Below are 21,465 nucleotides of genomic sequence, written 5' to 3' on the forward strand. Positions count from 1 at the left end.
ATTTTTGCGGCATTTATTACTGCCTTTTCAAAATTTATATTTATGTATTGTGGATCTGAAAAAAAACTATCACCACTCTCAATACTTTATATCATATACCAATGACTTATAATTGAATCCAAATTTAACATTATTGTTGGGGACATAAAAATTGTACAATATACATTAACTTAATAACTCAAAATTTTATAATAATATTGATCAATAATAAAATATGATATAAATATACAATATTATAATAGTTATTACTTAATTGAATATTAATCATTGTTTCTATTTGCCCACCTTTTTTTTAATTTTGCAAAATTTCATAATGGGTAACTTTTTTTGATATACTACTTTTTTAATGAATATTTGATACTTGTTTAGTACATTATTCCTTGCTTTAGTACTAAGAGATATTTATAATTTATCAAGCCAAAGAACTATATATTAATTCCCTAATTCCTGTAATTTGTCATTCATCTTAAATTTTTTAAATTATTTACACTACAATAATTTGGTGTAATTTGAATACTGATGCTGGTTTGACAGTAGGTATTTATGTCCAAACATAAGTATAGATGACTTTCATATCACATAACAATATGTTGTTAACTTGACCATTTTAAATTTTTTTGCACATCAAAAAAATGTTTGTATGATTTTACTACAAATTAATGATATTAGAAAATCCATTTTAATAAATAAGAAATGAAGAAAATATAATATTTTAGACACTTGATTACAACTTCCACAGTTCGAATTATAAATTTGGCAAACATCTTTCAATATAATACAATTGTTTTCAACTTTATTTTATAAAAATACTTTTGCATATTATATAATCGTAGGCGGCATTGTATTTATATTTATTTAGATTGGGCCACTGTTTTTAATCAATTCAGTCACGTACTTATAAATTGTTGGGAAGTGAGGGTGAAAATCCTTGATATCATTATTATCTTTTAAAACTCATTTGTGCATTTGTATAAATTTCTGTATATTGCTGTTAATTATAATTTGTTATTTAAAAATAAAAGTAATAAAATATACAAATGAATATCTACAATTCAATAATTTATAACGTTTAAATCAAAATTAAAGCTTCTTTGATTCTATATTTCTAAATTTTAAAAATTACTAAATTCAAACAACTAAACTTTAGTTAAAAATAAACAAACACTTTTTTAATGTGGTATAACTAATGAATTTTAATGTTATAGATCAAGATTATATATTAAAAAGATCAAAAAATATTTATAAAACTATAATATTAGATATCATAATATAAAACCATTTTTTTTTTTAAAGTTTTTAATTACTTTATCAATATCAATATTTTTTGCCTTAGTATATCTCAATAAATGAAAGCATAAAATTACCGAAACACTATTTTATAGTGGTACAAAGCTTAGTTTTAACATGTATAACTACAGTACCTGCATTATTAAAATCGAGACCATATAAGTTCAGTGAAAGCAATAAAAATTATAAATAAAACATTAGAATTTTATTTGTACATTCTACATTGTATTAAATTTAAATAAATACAATTTTCAGAATTTCAGATACTTTGATAAAAATTTCAGTTAAATTATAATTGATTATTGTTTTAATAAGAAATAAATCATAATACTTATTTTAGAATATATTTTTTGTACAATAAGTGATACTATTATGTATTATAATTTATTATTACATAATATACTGTATACATTAAGGCAGAGTATAATTTGCCGGAGTCAACGATCAGTAGAGCCAAAGCTGTAGTTCCAACTATGTAAGATACAGAAAAAATAAAACAATAAAATTTTATAGTATCTTTTAGTATATTATACTCTTTCAAGTTAGTATAGGAATAGCTATTAATATTAAATGTTTTTTGATTTTTAGTGCTCTCATAGTACATTGTCTAACAAACATTAATGTTTGATTACAGCTTTTATGCTTTAACTTTTGATTTTATTTCTAATCATTCACTAAAAGTATAAATAATAGTATAAAATAAATAAGGGCATTTATTTAATCAAAAAATAAAAATAAACCAAATAATATATGCATGGAAAATTGAGCAATAATTTTGGTTTCAACTTATTCATAAATTGTTTTTTAGATGGTAAAATAATTTAAAAATTGAAATTAAAAAAAATAAGTAAGCAGTAATTAAGAACAAAACATTAGCACTTGACATTTTGATAGTTGAGTTTTTCAAGTGTGATGATACTTGACCACAGGCTGGAGGGCATACTGGTATTATAGTTTCTATAAAATAAACAAATATAAATATTAATAGAAATTAGTAGTTAGTTTAATTCAGAAATTCCCAACCCATAGACCCAAGGCAGTGTAGAACTGGGCTGAGAACCATATATTATTATCGTTACTATCGATATATTTAAAATATGTATATAGGTGTGCTATAAGTCATTAGTGGGCCTCAAATTTTTTTTACAAAATTGGTGATCTGCATAACTAAAAAGGTTTTATACTATCAAATTGTATTGAAAATTGATATATTTAAATATTAAAGACTTGTCTAATGTTTTTTTTTTTAACAAAAAATATTCTGATAATATGAAAACATAAGCATTTTAAACACGGGAAATAATTTAATATTGATACAGCAAAAAAAGTACATCTTAAGTTGTATTTATATTTTATTTACGCAGATTAAATTAATTAAGTTGAATCACATACAATCTTAAGCATTTATTAATAAAATCAAAATTTACCGTAAAGAGTAACTGTAACTTCAGCGGTTCCTAATACATTTGATGCTTTACAGATATAATCACCATATTGGCGGTTTTCAATTGTGATGATCCGTATTGTAGTGTCAGTTATTTCATCTGTAGTAGCAAAATGTGATATTCTAAATGCCAAAGAAAAATTACACTATATTACATTATTTTGTTTTCATGTGCTCAACAAGTGAGTATACCTGTAATGTTGATTATTAGATAATTGTACTCCATTATTTAACCAAATAATGGCTGGCGGAGGATAAGCTTCAACATGACATTCGAGATCCATGTCATATTGTAGAGCTTGTCCTAAACGAGGTTTAGAAACAGTTATAACTGGGGCAAATTCTACCTCAATAGCAATATTACGTCTGGCACCTTTTCCAACACCATTTTCAGCAACACAGTAATATGTTCCTCGATCTTCTTTGGTAATAGCAGGAATTTTCAAAATGTTACCCCTAGAAGACAAGAATGTCAATTTAATTTATATATATATTTCTTTTTATTATGTTAGTTGGTACCTATATATTGATACACCATTAGCTAAAATTGCATTGTTTGCTCGCCTCCAAGAAACTGTTGGACTAGGATATCCACCAGCATAACATTCCAATTTCACGGGTTGACCCTCGTTTACAATTAATGATCTAGTAGAGTTGTCAGAAATAAACGGACGTCTACGTACAACTAACTCGGTATCAGCTGTTATTTTATTATTTAACCCAAGCACCACTTCACAACGATAGAAACCAGCATCAGTTTCTTGGATATCACTAATCTGAAAATATTAATTTTTGATACTTGGAAGCAAATGTTATTATAATACTATATACCTGTAATGTGTAACTATTGCTATCCGTGTCTTGTCTCAATGATAATCTAGAATCTCTAATAATAAGTGTACTTCCAGTTGAAAATGTAACAGGTTCAGTAGATCTTTCTTTGTCAACCTTAACCCACAAAATACTGAAATCTGAAGCATACAAGACTGTACATGTCAATTGAGTCGTTCCACCAATGTCTGTTATACTTTTTTGTGTAATACGTGATATAATTGGTGTCCTCTGAGAATATACTAAAAATAAAATTATTAATAATTAGATTATGCAACATTAAAACATTAAAATTTTTACCATTTAAATACAATATTATAATAAACATTATATTTATAAGAATTTAGAAGTATTTATAATGCATTAAATGTTGACAAATTTTTAAATACATTATTAATAGATCTAGTTAAAATAAAAATACTATAATATTAATAATTTTATCAGAGAACAAAACAAAACAGAACATTTAGTGTGTTTTGAACATAGAACACTCTATTTAACAAAACTATCTACATAACAAATTAATTTTGTATTATTTTTTTATAAATTTAAAAACTACTGTATTGTTATATGTTGATAACGTACTCGACAATCAGTTATTTTAAGTGAGAACATTTTTAGTCAGAATGGGATAAAAGTTGTTTAATGAAACATTAGAAAGTTCTTAAAAAAAGGATAAAAAAATATATTTTTTTATTTTAATTTATTTTTTAATATTGTACATAGGTACATATATATTATATACTATTATTTACATACATTTTGTACAATAAAGATGACTTTTTAAGTGAAAATACATTATTTCTTTTTAACAAAATGTTTACAAAAGTATAAGGTCTATAAGAAAACTTAAGTTTCTAACGATAATATTGATAACCTACTAATTTTTAACGTAGTTGGATTTGATCAATATTCATATGGAACCATATGGGGAAGTCTGTCCGAGTATGTTATTGAAATTAATGGCAATTGATACAAACAAAATTGTGTTATGTCTATAAAATTAACATTATATTATTTATTTTGGTAAATAATTCATATCTTTTTATTTTGCTACATCATTTATAAACATTATATTATATACATGTATACTAATTATATATTTAATATCTAGCAATAAATATCTCTTGGGTTTCAGAGAAAAATATGTAAACTTGTTCCAGGATTAGGCTAAATAAGTCATATGTAGGTATTAGGTTCCTGTTATAGTAATCTTTGAAAAATAAGAATATACCAATTTTTTGCAAAATTATCTATTTAGTTGTAAATCCAAAATTAATAATATGTTATTAAATAACTATAAATGTTTAAAATTGTCTCTAAAAATATTTTATATTAGAAGTTATAAAATATAATTTTCAAAATATTTTGGAACTTTTGAGCTATTCAGAAACATTTGAAAATGTAATATGAGGCTCTTTAAAAATATTTTACAGCAATTCAAAAATATCAATATGAGGTATACCAATCATATATTTTCTAAAAGCATTTTAAGTTCAAATTGCATTTATCTTCTAGTTAATTTTTATAGCTATGGCTTAAAAAAATAGTAAATATGGAAGTGGTTCTTACTGGAAATATAATTATAATTGTTATATAACATATGCAATGTTTTTGGAAAAAATAAGTTTACATACAATATTACTATTAGGAAAAAAAATAATAATATGAATTATTATTAAATATTATTAAGAACAGAGGTTAACATACTAACTTCAACTAACATATCTATTACTGGTTTACGCAAATGAAAAGGTTCACTAAAATATATTATTACACCCATTAACTGGTTTATTTTTATTTTTTAAGACTTACCTATTTATTAATATTAAAATAAGGTTATTACATAAGTATTTTACATAAATAACATTTGTAAAACAATTATTAAATATTTATAATAGATACGTAATATGAGTTAACTAATTTTTTTACATTTTATAGGTATCTATGATCCATCTATTATAGTATATTTTTAATAAATTAATATTATTTATTTATTAGAAATTAATTTAAATTTATGTTATAACCGTTATCACACAGTATTACTAGTTTGTATAGCAGCTATATAATAGATATATTTTTCATAATATTTATTAATATCAATGGTAATAAAGTAGGTACTATATCTATATTAAAATTAATATATAATGTGAATAATTTATGTGTAGTTAAAAGATTGTCTATAGTTATCAAATGTCAACTTGCTGTAAAACAATCATGTTCTTTAGAATCCATTAAATTCAAATTCAACAGACGTCAAATAAGTTCAATAATCATAGACAAATAGTCATATTTAAAGCCTTTGGCTAAGTTTACATGGACTTTGTTTTTTTATGTTATTTAAATAATATTATATATTATACATGAATCAGTAATAAGCTAAAAGCTAAGTGATGTCCAAAAACTTTGATATGTCAAACCTTTTCTTTGTCGATGAGGTTATTTTTTTAAATGTATAATAAATAATAATTCAAAACCACAAAAACATTATTGGTCACTGTTATTCAAATTAAATTTTTGTTTTTAGACACCGCAAACATGAAGTAAAAACTTCAAAACGTATAACCTATGCGTATACAAAAATCAATTCAAATTGTTTCGTAGAGAATGATCAAGTTGGTCGTTCACATACAGGCTCGTTGCACGGAGAAAGAATCGGCGCCTCTCCCTTATTCGACAACGCACGCAGAATGAAATGTATGCACAAACAATATCGTTCGTACCTGCATTGTCAACGGATTTGGTATCTGACCATCCGCAAATCAGACTTCGATGTCACGTCCGCCATTAGCCTGATCTGGCAAAGTGGTACTCACCGAAATTAATACACAGCACGACGAGGACTCCATACACGTTCTTCATCTCAAATAATTGAAATAATACAAATCCTGGTTATTGACAAACGCCGAACGGACGAGAAAAAATGTATTGAATATACGTCTTTCGGTTCCACAGAATGTGGAAACGCAAAAACGTTGTTTCGGCGCTAACACAGGAAGTACAGTCAGTGTAGTGCGACCGACCAACGCGCGTTTATCATTTGATCGGGGAGCATCGTTTTCGCATTCACCAATTTGATGTCGGTGGGGTAGGTAGGGGTTCCAAAATATGGCAGTCACAGTAATTCGTAATGTCGCCGTGGTAGTACTGTATTTGAGACATTAACGTTAGTAACGCCGGTAACGGCGGTAACGACTAACGAGTAACAGCATTTTCAACATCTTCGGTTTTGAATGTTTTGATTTATAAATCAGAAATATCAGGTATCAACAGCTTTACTCTCGGATCACGACCTCTGTAAACGTGCGAAACATAAACGATTAGAAATTTAGTATTTATTGGTTTGTACTTTGTCATAACTGATTAACATCATAGTTACTATACTATAGCTAGTATAATTTTATCATGGTTTAAAATTAATTATATATTAACTGTCAGCATAATATTATTATAATAGTTGCATAATTAATTTACTGCTAATATTTAGTAATTACAACTGTTAACTGTACCTGATTTAAATTTCTATGAAATAATATTTTTATTAAATGCAAATAAGTTGAGATAACAGTTAGTACATTTTTCATTATTATTACAACATGAATTTTTGTAGCAAAAGTAGGTTAACTAAAAACACTTAATTAACTATGATTTAAATGTATACTATTGTATGCTAACAAAAAGTGTTAATAGTGGGAGTGATTCCGAGAACGTTTAATATAAAAATGTGTAGTGGCTCTTGCTAGCCTTGATGTGTTCAAATTTAAAGTATAATTGAGTTTAAGGCATTTGTTTATGTATATCTACTAGTATATGTGAGAATATAATATTTAGTTTTATACTAAAATAACTGACTGAAAAAAATTTGACCCAGGAAAATTATTTAACTAGCCCTCAAATTTGTTTTGTCCTGGATATATTTAGTCAGGATATACTTAGGTACCACGAAAAGTAAGACAATTGCACTAGTAGAATGGACAGCCTAATAATCACTCACAAAATGTTAACGTAATTATTTTTAATTCATAAATAACTAGAAATTTAGTAAAATGTTATGTAAATACATGTTTTTTTACCTTATCAATTAATTCAAGAATTTTATAACTTTTAGAGCATATATTTTCTGTTATACTATTCCTTAGTATATATGGGTGTTTGATAATATAATTTTTTGTTGTAATATAAGAAAAATTGGTAAAATTTTGTGTGTGTCATAACTTAATGACTAATGTTTGTATTTACGTATACAATAACATCTTGGCCTATATTTGCATTTTTTTATATTAATTAAATAAAACTACACTTTAGAATATTACAATTATAATATGGTTTATATTTTGTAGACATATTAAATATTCACCAAATTATAAAATACTACTAAATAGGATAAAAAGTTGATTTTTTGAATTATTTTATAATTAAATATATCTATATTCAATACATATTTAACAAGTTATATTAATATAGTACTCATAGTAATTTTAAAATATGTACAATACTTATATTTTTTCTACCTACTTTAAATAAAATTGAGTTATTAAAGAAACTTTTTTTTTTAAATTTAGTCCATTCAAGTAATTTTGAATTTTTATGTTAAGAATGTTTAAGTAAACACAATTCTTAATTTATTTAAAAAATTATATGGGCAGTCTGCTAACTAAAACATCTTCACATTCTTCAGATAGATATATTTGTTTAAATGACAATATTCTGTGTAATATATTTATTACTGGGTGATGGGTATAAATGAAAACGCCCAACATGTTATAATGAATACCTATATTGCCTTAGTTACTTACCTATATGTATACATATATAAATTTTATCTTAATATTGATGTCTATTAGTGTTTTTATTGAAGCGCTAGATCTTTAGTTTCTGATTTTGGTGAATTTTAAAACAATATTAAATTAATTGACATATACCACTGTTTGATATTGTACGACCTTAACAAATTATCAGTTTAAGTATAACAGCTAATTATTAATTTATTTGTATACCTAGGTATGATAAATAAGACGTAATGTGATATGATGTCATTTATTTTTACAAAATATTCTAACTATTAATGATATTAATATTTAGTTAAGAACTTTTCTTTAGGCAGAGAAATGCAGGTTGCTAACTATTTCATAAATAATGAATTTGATTTCACTTTTAATTTACGTTGTTATGGTTTACATATAGATACTATTAGGGTTGCTCCACTTTATTTATGTTTTGCGTTTCGTGTTTTTCGTTTCGTAGTATTTTGAGTAATTCGTTCAGTTGTACTGTTAAGAAAAAAAAATAAAAACATGTAATACGAAACAATGCGCAATTATTGAAAACGCCATACATATACACTATTATCACTAGGTAACCATGAAATTATACGTGAAAACACGAAACGCGAAAATCTGTCAAGAAAAATAATTGTTATAATATTGTTTAAATAAGGAAAATAAATCCATTGTTAAATAATTGTAAAATAAAATAATATATGTACGAAAGAAACATGTATTACGTTAAATCGGCAATCGGTGACTAAACAGTAAACAGTAGTGTTTACTAGGTCTATACACGATGAATAATTGCTGTGACAGTTTTAATAAGAATGCGTTACATCAGCACTAAATACAAATGTTTAATTCTATTTATTACTATATTTAATCTACAGGATGACAATAATACTTACTCATTAAATATATAGGGTCATGAATTACAATTTAATACTTAAACAATTTGCATGTGTATTGTGTTTACAATGTAGTTGTATACTGTCACCAACCAAAAAAAAAAAAAAAAATGAATAGTGTAAATTATTTTATATATTACAAAATGTATAGAAAACTAGCTAATTACCCGTCATTACCGGGTTAAACTAAAAAAAAGAAGAATAATTATAAAAAAGGTTCTGCAACTAGGTAGTATTTTTTTAATAATAACAAAAATCTAAAATCGTTTAAATACTTAATTGTTATTTTACGTGTACATTTTTGATTTCATTAATATTAATATTTTAGACGCTCGTAAAAATGTTTTAATTGATATGCTCGAATTATTTTATAATTGTTGTAAGAAAATCTCATGGACAACTTTGTTACATTTTTATTTACAAAATAATAAGCAAATATTTATGATTTTCACTAACTTTGTCAATATTTAAACTTCAAAAAAATAAGCATTTGTACTTTGATAAGTTTTGAAAAACAATAAGTCCAGCTATTCTTTAGTTATTTTTTAATAACAATATATTAAATTTTAGGATATACGTTATTTAACACGATTTCAAAAAAATTAAATTTCATACGCTCATAAAAATGTTTCTATATTGATGCTGAAATTTTTTCTTACAGTTACTTGAATGAAAACTTATGGTTATAGATAACCTTGTATAGTGTTTTTTAACCTTAGATATAAATCGCAAACATTTTTGCGATTTTGATATATTTCGTAAATATTTGAACTTTAAATGCTTATAAATAAAAATTGTGATAAACGATTTTTGTTTTTTTTTTTTTACTACGATAAGTACAACTTATAATAAACCTTGCATTAAATTTTAAAGATTTTTTGGAAAACCAATTTTTTTTTATCGGCATTTCAAGAAAAAAAACATTTAACAATTTGAAACTATATAAAAAAATATTATATATTATATATTCTGTGTATAAAAAATTTACAAAAAACGGGATAAGTATTAAAGTACATAAAGCTTTTAATAATAGCAGGTACCAAGGTCGTAATAGTAAAATAAAACAATTTCGAAAAAAAATAGCACGTACTTTTCGAAGAAAGAAATTAATATTACTAAGTAATTGTGTTCATAATCCTGATACGGTATTATAAGAACTAAGAATATTAAGCAAAATTTGATGACAATATATAATAATACGTAGTTTTGTGTATAGTACTTATCCAGAAATATCTCGAATATTTTGTATATTATAGGTAATGTGTTTCGTGTACCAAAATATATAATGTATTAATGTTCACTTGTATGAAGTTGCAATCAAAATTTTTACTTACCAATGCCATGTAAACAATAAGTGTGTTAAACTTATTAATATAGACATGAATAAGTAGGTAATAGGTTCTAGACGGTAAATAATATAATTTTAAATTTAATCTATCTAATTTATTTAGTAAGCTTTGTCAATTATAATTTCAAAGTTAAACATTAAATAAAATCTTAGAATGCATAGGTAATTTAGACAATTATAATATTGTTTTAATTAATAATAAACCATTAGTTGTATTACAATTTAAATTTTACCATACCATAACAATACCTAAGACAAAAAATGTGGGCAAGTGAATACCGTTATGCTGTACAACAGCCAACAGGTACCGAGTATGTCATTATAATGGATGATGTGTTAAATTTGAATTCAATGTAAGAATACAAAAAATGATTCTGAGCGAAAACGGTATATCAACCTATATCCTTATAAGTAAATTTCTAAAATAAAATTGAGTATAACGTTTATTATTTGGCTATCCGGTTTTTTTCAATTATTATGAAAATATGTGGTATATCATATACGTTATACGTTATTAATACTACATTTTGTTGTAGAAGTACCTACCTATAAATTTAAAATACATTATATTTTTTAATAATTAGGCAAATTATGTTATAATACTTATTTAACTGAAATATTTTTAGATATATTTTAGACAGCTTAATATTTGGCTTTAGTGTCAATACATTTGGTAAGTACTCCACTATTCTCGTGGTAATAATTATATTGAATATAAAAGTAAGATTATTTTATTTTTTTGTTGTGTCCCGACTCTTCAATTCATGCATTAATACAGGAATAAAAACGTGATTTGAAACCTATTTTTATTTAATGTTTACTTAAAAAGTTAAAATATAAAAATGCAATAGTATACCATAAGGTGGTGAGTAGTGCAACGATCTGCCTCTGAACGTCTCAAAAATATCTAACCGTTTGCCGAACTTAGCGATGGTCTATCTTTTAGGTGATCTTAACATTAAATAGTAATAATAATACCTTTATAATATTAAGTGCGCTGTTAAATATAGCGTTTTAAAAAAAAATTATTATATTAAGATATATTTTAATAAATCAATTAAACAAAAATAAAAAATAAATAAGTATAAAATAAACTTAATTTTTTTTAAATATAAAAATGGTTGGAAATGAACATATTATCTATTTATTATATTACCAATGTGTTAAAGTAAAAATATATAATATACATATTTTAAAAACTAAAACGAACAATTACACAAAAATTTATATAGTTGCCTTATTATTTGTTAGATTTATTATAACAAATAATATAGTACTAAGACAATTTTATACTTAAATCAGTTTATAATTATTTTTAGTCCAATTGTTACAATCGTGTCCACTTTGAATTAAAAGAAACACCTACAACATTCCAGAGACTTATGAATTCCGTCTTTATGGGACTAAACGAATTAAAAACATTCATATATTTAGACGATATCATAATAAATACACGAGATATTCTAGATCTTTCCAGAAATCTCCAGAACGTATTTAAAAGATTACGACAATTCAACCCTTGAAATGTACATTCATTAGGAAAGAAGTAAATTACCTGGAACACGCTATTACGTATCAAGGCGATTTAACCCATAAAAACTTAAATGTGTAGGTATTCAATTATCCAATCCTAAAGAATACTAAAGAAATCAAATCCTTTTTTGGTTAGTACCACAGAAGATTTATACCTGATTACGAGAAGATTTAGCAATCTTAATTTAAGCCCTTCACCTCGTTATTAAAGAAGAATGTTGTGTTCAAATGGTCTGATCTATATGAATTTACTTTTGAAGATCTAAAGGCAGTCCTTACTAATGAACTTCTTTTGAAATATGACGATTTTAACAAAAAATTTAACCTTACATGCGATGCTAGCAATTACGCAATAGTATGTATGCTATTACATACATGAAACACTGAAGAACAACAAGTCACCAAGCGAAAACAAAATTCCAGAAGAATTACTAAAAAAAAGGTGGAAAAAACTTAATAAACACCTTATATGGTATTATTAGTGAAGTATGGAAAAGAGAGGCTATGCCAGAGGAATGGAATATGGCAATACTATGTCCTATCTTTAAGAAGGGAGATCCAATGTTAGTGTCAAATTATAGGGGTATATCATTATTAGACACAGGATATAAAGTGTTTACATCATTGTTGCTGGAACGAATAAGCCCATATGCAACAGAGATCGTTGGAGAATACCAGTGCGGATTTAGAAAAGAAAAATCAACAATCGATCATATCCATACCATCAGACAAATAGCGGAGAAGCATTACGAATATAATAAGGACCGACACCTAGTATTCATAGACTTTAAACAAGCCTACGATTCTATTAATAGAAAAGAGTTATGAAAGGTCCTGAGATATCTAGGTATCTCTCAAAAATATATAAATTTAATCAAGATATGCAATAGGAAAACTACTTTGAAAGTAAAATACCAACAGGAATTGTCAGAAAAGTTCGAAGTAAAATCCGGCCTTCGTCAAGGAGATGCATTGCCACTGATGCTATTCAACATTGCTCTGGAATGGGTACTGAGAACAACTAATGAAACTCGAAAAATGGAAGTAGGTAAAATTGGAGCCATCCTTGCTTATGCGGACGATGTGGTCAATCTGGGAAATTCAAGAAAAGAAGTGGAGCAAACCACAATAAAATTCTTGGAAGCAGGGAAGACTTCAGAAGACTTTAGAAGTCAACCAGGAGAAAACAAAATACATGTGTATTTCAAAGAATGGCAGAAATGATTTAAGTCTACGAGTAGATCCTTATGTTTTTGAAAAAGTAGAATCGTTTAAATATTTAGAGATAAATATAAACAGCAAAAATAATGTACATGAAGAAATAAAAGAACGGGTAGCTAGCGCGAACCGATGTTATTATAGTCTATTAAAACTATTCAGATCGAAGCTTTTATCGAGAGAATCGAAGATAACTCTATACGCAAGTTATTTGAAACCAGTGTTGATATATGGATATGAGACGTGGGCTACTACAAAAGGCGCTTACGCTAAGTTATGTACAACAGAAAGAAAAGTATTCAGAAAAATATTCGGCCCAGTCTATAATAGAGAAACGAGAACATACGAAAGAAGACATAATAATGACTTACAAAGTTTATACGGAAGGCCAAATATACTATCGTTTAGTAGAAGCAAAAGGATAGAATGGGCTGGACATGTTTGGAGGGCAGAAGGAAAAATTGTAAAACAAGTTACAGAAGGAAAAATTGTGAAGAAAAGACCTGTAGGAAGACCCCGAACAAGATGGAAATATTAGTAGGAAAAGATCTTAAAATGATTCATGAAAGTGTAAAAATGGAAGTTGCGAATGATAGGATCCGATGGAATGAGATAATGGTGGCAGCGATGGACCTTCATAGACCGTGAAGCTGTTGAGAAGAAGAAGAAGAATGTATGCTATTAAAACAGATTCTTTTCTTCGGATTTTTATTAAATTAGTATGCCTATTAAACCCAAAATCACTTAAGAGTAGTTTATTTAGTTCTATATCGAAAATCACACACTAGTAATATTGCACACTCAGCGTTGATTAACTGAATTTTGTGGAAACAAAGCAAATATCCCAGTAGGAACAATTCTTCCACTCGAGATTAAAACAGAATCTAATCTAAATGACAATTTTTCTTAAAGACCAATAGGTACCTAATTTTTGTAACACAAATTCTACTAATGCAAACGTTAATTTAAATTCCTATACTGTAGCCTTAATGACCTAATACGTAGATTATAGCAATAAATTATGACACAGAAAAGTTTTTCTAGTTGGCAAATATACAATGAGAAATGTGCAAATAGGTACAATCATAAACATAGTCAACCTACTCGTCATAAATCTAAGACAGACTCGTGTGAAATATTACTTATATCAAAACCATAGGACATCCCTGACAATTGTAAAATCAAATTTGTAACAACAAACGCATCTGTATGGAATCGACTATCACACTTGAACTCTTGATTATTCTATAGACGATCCAAGAGCATAACAAAATACTATAAAAATCCCATTAAAACATTTACTTTTGAAATTTATGGTAATGGTCAATTGACTATTACAATTTAAGTATTTTTATTGTATTCGAATAAAAATAAAACAATACAAAATTGTACAAACTAGATCTTGCAGAAACTGAGATTTCAGAAAATATTTTAATGAATGTAATCGGTTTAAATTCATATAGTGAAAATGGGGGCTAATAAGCCTTCATGTTCCATTTAAGGATAGGAGTATTAAGAACTATTGAGTATAATTAGTAATAAATTAAATATATTATGTTTATGTATAAATGTAGCTGTGAAATAATACAAAATATTATAAACTGATTCTTATATGACCACCAAAGGCGACTATAACTCCTTTCCCATACGACTGGTCTAAGAAATTTAGTCAGTCACATCGTCGCACTGTTGTGTTACTCGTTGTTTGTGTTATTTTTTTTATAATGGTAAAAGATAAGTTTAAAAAATACGTATCTGAATATGTGTTAGACAATTTTTCAACAGATGGTAATATTTTGTATTGTAAAATGTGTGAGAATAAAATTAAATTCGATAACAAGTATAATGTATCACAGAACATTAAAACAGATGATCGCCAAAAACATGTTAAACGTAAAATTAAGCATAAAGAAAAGTCCAACAACTTTTAACCAATCAAAATTTAGCGAAATCCAATTTCAATATTAATTTATGTCAAGCAAAGGTGTCTGCAAACATTCCATTAAATAAGTTTTCTAATAATGTATTTCAAACATTTTTAGAGAAGTTTAGTAATTAAGGTATTCACATAGAAGCGACATCAAGAAAAGGTTATATTGATGATATTTTTACTTCTACTTTAAACAAAATGAAAATGGAAATTCAGAAAAATAAAGTGAAATAAATTGAATATTAATAGATGAGATATGTGATGTTAGTATACGCAAAACACCTATCTGATCACTTGTAGGAAATCACAAAGATCTTCCTAAAACTCTTGTCAATACTAAATATAAAATACTAATAATCCAAAATTCTACCGTTTAAATGCGAGTCTCTCCGAAAAGAAGTCAACTATCTGGGGCACCAAATTAGCGACGAAGGAGTTAAGTCTGATCCACAGAAGATAATTTGTGTTTAACTATTCTCTATTGTTAAAGAAAGACGTAACATATATGTGAAGAGATCATTGTCAACAATTATTTGAGCAACTAAAGGATCTTATAAAACAGGCTCCTATATTATAGTATCCAGACTTCTCAAAACTTTTTAACCTGACTCGTGATGCAAGGGACTACGTAATTGGGCGTGTGTTGTCACGAGGGCCGTTAGAAAAATATTTTCCGTTTGCATTCCCTTGTCATACCTTAAATAAAGCAGAAATTAACTACAACACAACTGTGAAAAAGCTCAGCAGTATAGTATGGGGAAATAAAGTAAAAACTATAGACCATATCTATTCGAACATAAGTTTAATATATAAGTGCTGACTATTAGAGAAAACCTATATGGACATTGTAGAGCCTTTACCCAAGTCCTATGCCGGAAATGCTTACACGCTAACGTTAATTGATGACTTCTCAAAATTTGCTTGGTCTTTTGCCATTAAGGATGAGGAAGTTAATTCCATCCCTCAGCATTTTGTCACTTTATTTATTTACACGGACAACCACACTCTTTAGTAACTGACTGCGGCACTTAATTTCTGAGTCAAGTGTTCAAGAAAGTCTGCAAACTTCTAAAAATATCACAAACTTCAACAACAGCTTACTATCCACAGAATAATGACAGCTTAGATTTAGATTACAAACACATACTAACACAACCTTTTATTAAATACTATTAATCAAAAGATACAAAGTTATAATTTAACTGATTATGTAAAAATACAAACATTTTTTATTGAATAATGAAATTGTTTATAAAAATGTTAAAAATATCGATAGTAACAATATGTGAAACATGTCATGATAAAATAATAAAAGAAAATAATGTCATAAAAAAAATTTCGTACATTTTATGTTTGAATTTAGTGTAAAGATTTCTGTCTAGTGAATATAAACTATTTTTTTAAGTGTAAATAGACTTACGAAATCCGTGTCAATATATTATCATAAACAACATGTAAACGGGTGCTAAGCACCCCATACATTCATTTTATATAATGTTAATTAATAATACATTTTTTCTCTATTCCTCTGAAAAAAAACTTACTCAAAATTGCTTAGAGTGAACCCAGCTTAACTTTGTCCCAATGTGGTTAGGTACTTTTACAGATATTACTAGTTTTCACAACTATTTAAAAAATATTAAATTGGTTAACATGTAGTATATCTACAACTGTGCTAATTACACAACAAATTGTGAAATGGAAAATAGTACAACCACATTATAAGACTGTGTTATCTAAAAATTGCAAGTCCAACTGATAATTTATGATATTAATTTTGTATTTACTGTTTATCAGTGTAAAGTAATTACTTATAATATAAATGTACAATGTATTTAATTTATTAAATATTAATATTTAATAGGTAGTGTTCATATTGTTCATACTCAATTTCCAATTTTAAAAGCATGAATGAAAAGCAATATGAACACATCTTAGCTATCATACTGATACTTTACAAAGAAAAGAAAAAAACTCAAAATGAGGTGAGAAATAGTTTATATTAATTAATTATTGGTATTTATATTTTTACTTACTACAAATGTAATTTATTATTTTTAGTTTATAATGATGAAATATAACTAGTATCTATTAAAAATACATAGGTACTTCAATAATACAATTAAAATTGCTATATTTTATAAATATATAATATATATTTTGTGGTTAATAATAATATAAAAATCAAATCTTTATTTATGTTTTTATTAACAGTTTCATTTAGAAGATAAATAACCTAGAAAAAAAAACTAATATTAAAGTAAAAATCTATAATATTTTAATATTTATTAATATTCATACATTTTTTCTTTATATTATATTAAACTTATAAAATATTAGTTTGTTATATTTTATTATATTTAAAATGTTAGCGATAAAAATCCTAATATAAATCCAACTGTTATAAATATTCTCAGAAGAACAAAATAACCAGAAGAAGTTTTCAAATGGATTAAATATTATACACTTAAATTGTATATAATAATATTTAGGATAAAGTATTCTGTTCAAAACATTCAAATGCAATAAAAAAGTAAAGGTTTTGTAAAAAGTTACAAAAAAAATAATTAGTTATTTTTTTAATATTTCATAGTTTAAAAAACCGTTAATTTTAAAATTAATATCAGTTATTTATGAACAATTTAATTTGTGTGCAGGTATGGTATTTTTTTTATTTAAATTTTTTTTTGCAAGAAAAAGTTAACAAGCATTTTGTAAACTATTTTTTCGGGTTAATAAAATTAATAAAAAGTTACTTCATCACAAACAACACTAAACGGTTGTTATATGATAAAATATATATTATTATCAAAAATTAAGATAAAGTATACTGGTATATAATAAAAAATAATAATGCGGGATTCCTAGCTATAAGTAGTACACAAAATGGAAGTAGACTGCATATTGGGAGATAGCCAATAATAATAATTTTCTCCTAGTAAATACAAAAAATGCTAAATAGGAATGCTAATGGGTTTTCTGGATGAAGAAAAGCATTGGATAGATTTAAATTACATGAAAGTAATTAGTAATAATTTGAATAAAGTGTATAAATATAACATTATATTGGTAGTAACAGTAATTATTAAAACTGATTGGTGTGTTGTGTTGTGTTAATAATTATATTTTTTTAAATACAATAAACTATAATATTTTATTTCAAATTAGTTTATGTGAAATGTGTAAATTTTTATAATATAAATTGTAATTATATTTAAAATTCTATATAATGTATTGTTAGTAATCAAAAACATATACAATGACACTTATTGTTATAAAATAACTATTATTTTTATTTGTTCGAGGCATTAGTTCAATATTTCAATGAGTTTTATTTGTCTTTCACATATCAAGGTATAATTTTTTATTTTTAACTAAATAATAATATTTTATTTTAGTTTGTATATTATGTGTCAGGAGTTATGTACTAATGTTACATGTTTATTTTATAGGTAGAAATTTACGTATTAAATATTTTATATACAAAATAATATTTACATAATTAGATGGTCAATTTCATTGCACAGCTGTAAATACGAATTTAGCTATTTAATTATAAAACTGTTTTTACTATGTACTTTCTTAATTTTAACCTAGACTTATAAACTAATTATATATTACTCTGTTATCTGTACTGTTTGCCTTATGAGTGTAATCATCTTTAATGATAAAAAATAAATAGGCAAATATGAATGTTAATCAATTAATAATGCACATAAATAATGTATAAATTTAATTTAAATTCAATACTTATAAATTTAAATTTAAAAAATAGAACAATTTATAGGTACAATATTAATTCAAAATAGAAAAATACAGATAACAGATTAGATAAAACAGAATAATTATTGTCAAATATTATATAAATTATCTCACTTTACAATAGCGTAGAATGCCTTATGGCATACTGTTGGTGTATTGATTGGATGGTATAGCAACTGGTGGTTATTTTCCTTAGGTTAAGTTAAGGTTGTGATGTGAGTTAATGCAGATTTTATTCATTAACAGTGTTCCATTTTGTAGCTTACATCTTAAATTTGAATCCATTTATCGCAATGGTAAAAAGTTCCTATTAACTGTATCAATTTGCATTGTGTGTAGATCTATCAACAAAAGCATATATTATTGATCATGTTAAGATGAATAAATAACTGAAGTTAGTTAACAGTTGCTAAATAATATTATATTTAAACAATACACAAATCAAGATGTTAAGAGCAAAATGAAAATTTCTAAACATATAATAATAATATATTAAAGTCTTGTATGCAGGTTCTAGAGCTCAGTGACTATAGTTAATCTAAAATTTTATGTTTTAGGTTCTATGATATACAGTGTCCCACGAGGATTAACCCATTGCAATAAATCTCCAGAAATAATGGAGATATTAAAACTATGTTTTTTTTTTTTTTTAAGACTCACATGGACAAAAACTACAAGTATTTCATATTTTAATCTAATTTAATGTTATGGTAAAAAAGTAAAAAAAAAACAATTTTTATTCGTAGCCGTTTTGCAGTTTATTTTTCTAAAAATATTGATGTTTCAATATCTTATTTTTATTACCATCATGAATTTTAATATTGTTTTTAGTTTTGAGAATATTTGTATAATTATACAGGCACAAGCCCGTGGCCACATAACATTGGCACTTCTATAGTATTCAATAAGACAGATATTTTCAAAACAAAAAAAATTTTAAAAATCACAATACTAATAAAAATAAGATGAAATATCAAAAGTTTTAGAAAAATAAATTACAAAATAGCTATCTTTGATTTTTTTTAAATAATCAAATAAAAAATTGTATTTTTTAAACATTTTTACTGAAACATTAAATTAAATTAAAATATAAATACTTATAAGTAGTCCCTGACGCTGTAAAGCCATTAAAAAAAAACAAAATTATGATATCTCCATTGACCATTATTTTAGAAGACATCGCAATCATCGGTAAATCCTCGTGGGACACTCTGTATAGGTTTTCCCATACCCCTTTTCCTAGATCAAAAGTTTTACAATTAGTTAATATGCTTCAAGTTGTTCTTGAATATATCTATGACTCTTTAAACTATTAATTTATAATGAAATTATTTGGATAAGTCTCAGGTTTACGAATAGCCAATTATAATACCTATTTCATTTCTATATAGAAAACAACTTTAAAGTTAAAAATCAAGATTTAAATCTGATTTTAATTTTTATTGTATAATAACATAGTTACATGTTTGTAATGAATTTTAGTAAAATCCTCAAGAGTCTTTTTAATCATTCATATTGTGATGAAAAAAATATTTAAGTTTTTAGTACCACCTTATAAGTTTGGTTCAATCTATGTTAATAACAGATCCAATAGTGTTTAGTGAAAACCAGCTCCAATTCGATTAGTGTCGAAAATGTCCCCTATTGCTTTATATTTGCCTATGATACAGCATCTTCATTGTAAAAATCACTATTATTAGAATGATGTTTCAAATTTTCATAAATAACCAACGTCTGTTATATCCAATATGTTTACATGAAAGAACAGTGATCTGCTGCAGTTGACCGCTACGACCAGATACAGAGTTGAAGTCGTACAGATTGTGACCCATCTTTAGTGCTGTGTTGGTTTAACAGAACACCACCACAGCACTGATTCGTCATTGTAGTCGTACTGCAAATGTGCTCTTCTAATCGTCTCCCAATGGCTCGGTTGGTGACAAAAAAGCGCGTGTCTGACATGTTATTATTTTCTATTAATAAAAAAATAGAACATTTAGTGGTTAAATTTTTTATTCAAGACAATAGCAGGCTAATACAAACAGACTACCGATACAACCTGTTAGGTCTGTAGGCTATTGGTTGCCAGCTACTAAGTTAGACTTGAAAACTTTTATTGTTATTTGTTGTTGAGTCGAGTATCTCACGTCTCGTGTACTTGCTATCTATGACGACGTCACCCCATCACCATCACCACAAATGGAAACAATATAATATTTTGTTATTGATAAACAACGAGATAAAGAATACACAGAGTTGATAAAAAAAAAAATATGATAAAGTTATCTTCTTTCTTATCTATATATTCATGATTCCAGCCAAGTCGTGTGTTAGTTCGTTATTCCAGACGACTGAATTTCCGAACTAATTTTTAATCGATGAATATTTTTATTATGTAACAAATCCATAATAAGCAATAAGTAGTAACTAAAATATTT

General features: G+C 25.7%; 1 protein-coding gene across 7 annotated transcripts; it reads right to left on the reverse strand.

Moving 5' to 3' along the window:
• Window positions 1–1,980: 1,980 nt before the first annotated feature.
• LOC113559373 (lachesin-like) lies at window positions 1,981–21,228 on the reverse strand. 7 transcript variants are annotated; one of them, XM_026965117.1, is made up of 10 exons: window positions 21,087–21,228; window positions 20,784–21,000; window positions 20,579–20,700; window positions 19,142–19,368; window positions 6,379–6,857; window positions 3,563–3,804; window positions 3,251–3,507; window positions 2,924–3,187; window positions 2,715–2,854; window positions 1,981–2,244 (listed from the first exon to the last, which is right to left on the reverse strand). In XM_026965117.1, exons 5-10 carry the CDS (start codon window positions 6,422–6,424, stop codon window positions 2,078–2,080), a joined length of 1,116 nt encoding a protein of 371 aa, XP_026820918.1. In that variant the 5' UTR covers window positions 6,425–6,857; window positions 19,142–19,368; window positions 20,579–20,700; window positions 20,784–21,000; window positions 21,087–21,228; the 3' UTR covers window positions 1,981–2,077. The 7 variants fall into 7 exon arrangements, with proteins under 7 accessions (XP_026820918.1, XP_026820917.1, XP_026820919.1 ...); XM_026965116.1 differs by having other exon boundaries at window positions 20,579–20,717; XM_026965118.1 differs by adding an exon at window positions 9,237–9,318 and having other exon boundaries at window positions 20,579–21,000.
• Between the last annotated feature and the right edge of the window lie 237 nt (window positions 21,229–21,465).

Source organism: Rhopalosiphum maidis, chromosome 3, assembly GCF_003676215.2.
Source record: "Rhopalosiphum maidis isolate BTI-1 chromosome 3, ASM367621v3, whole genome shotgun sequence".
NCBI lineage: Eukaryota > Metazoa > Arthropoda > Insecta > Hemiptera > Aphididae > Rhopalosiphum > Rhopalosiphum maidis.

Coding starts and splice junctions, on each gene's coding strand:
- LOC113559373 (XM_026965115.1), bottom strand. CDS start 6,424: ATGAAGAACGTGTATGGAGTCCTCGTCGTGCTGTGTATTAATTTCG. Junction 3,188..3,250: donor AATGGTGTATCAATATATAG/GTACCAACTAAC, acceptor CTTGTCTTCTAG/GGGTAACATTTTGAAAATTC. Junction 2,245..2,714: donor AGTTACAGTTACTCTTTACG/GTAAATTTTGAT, acceptor TTTATTTTATAG/AAACTATAATACCAGTATGC.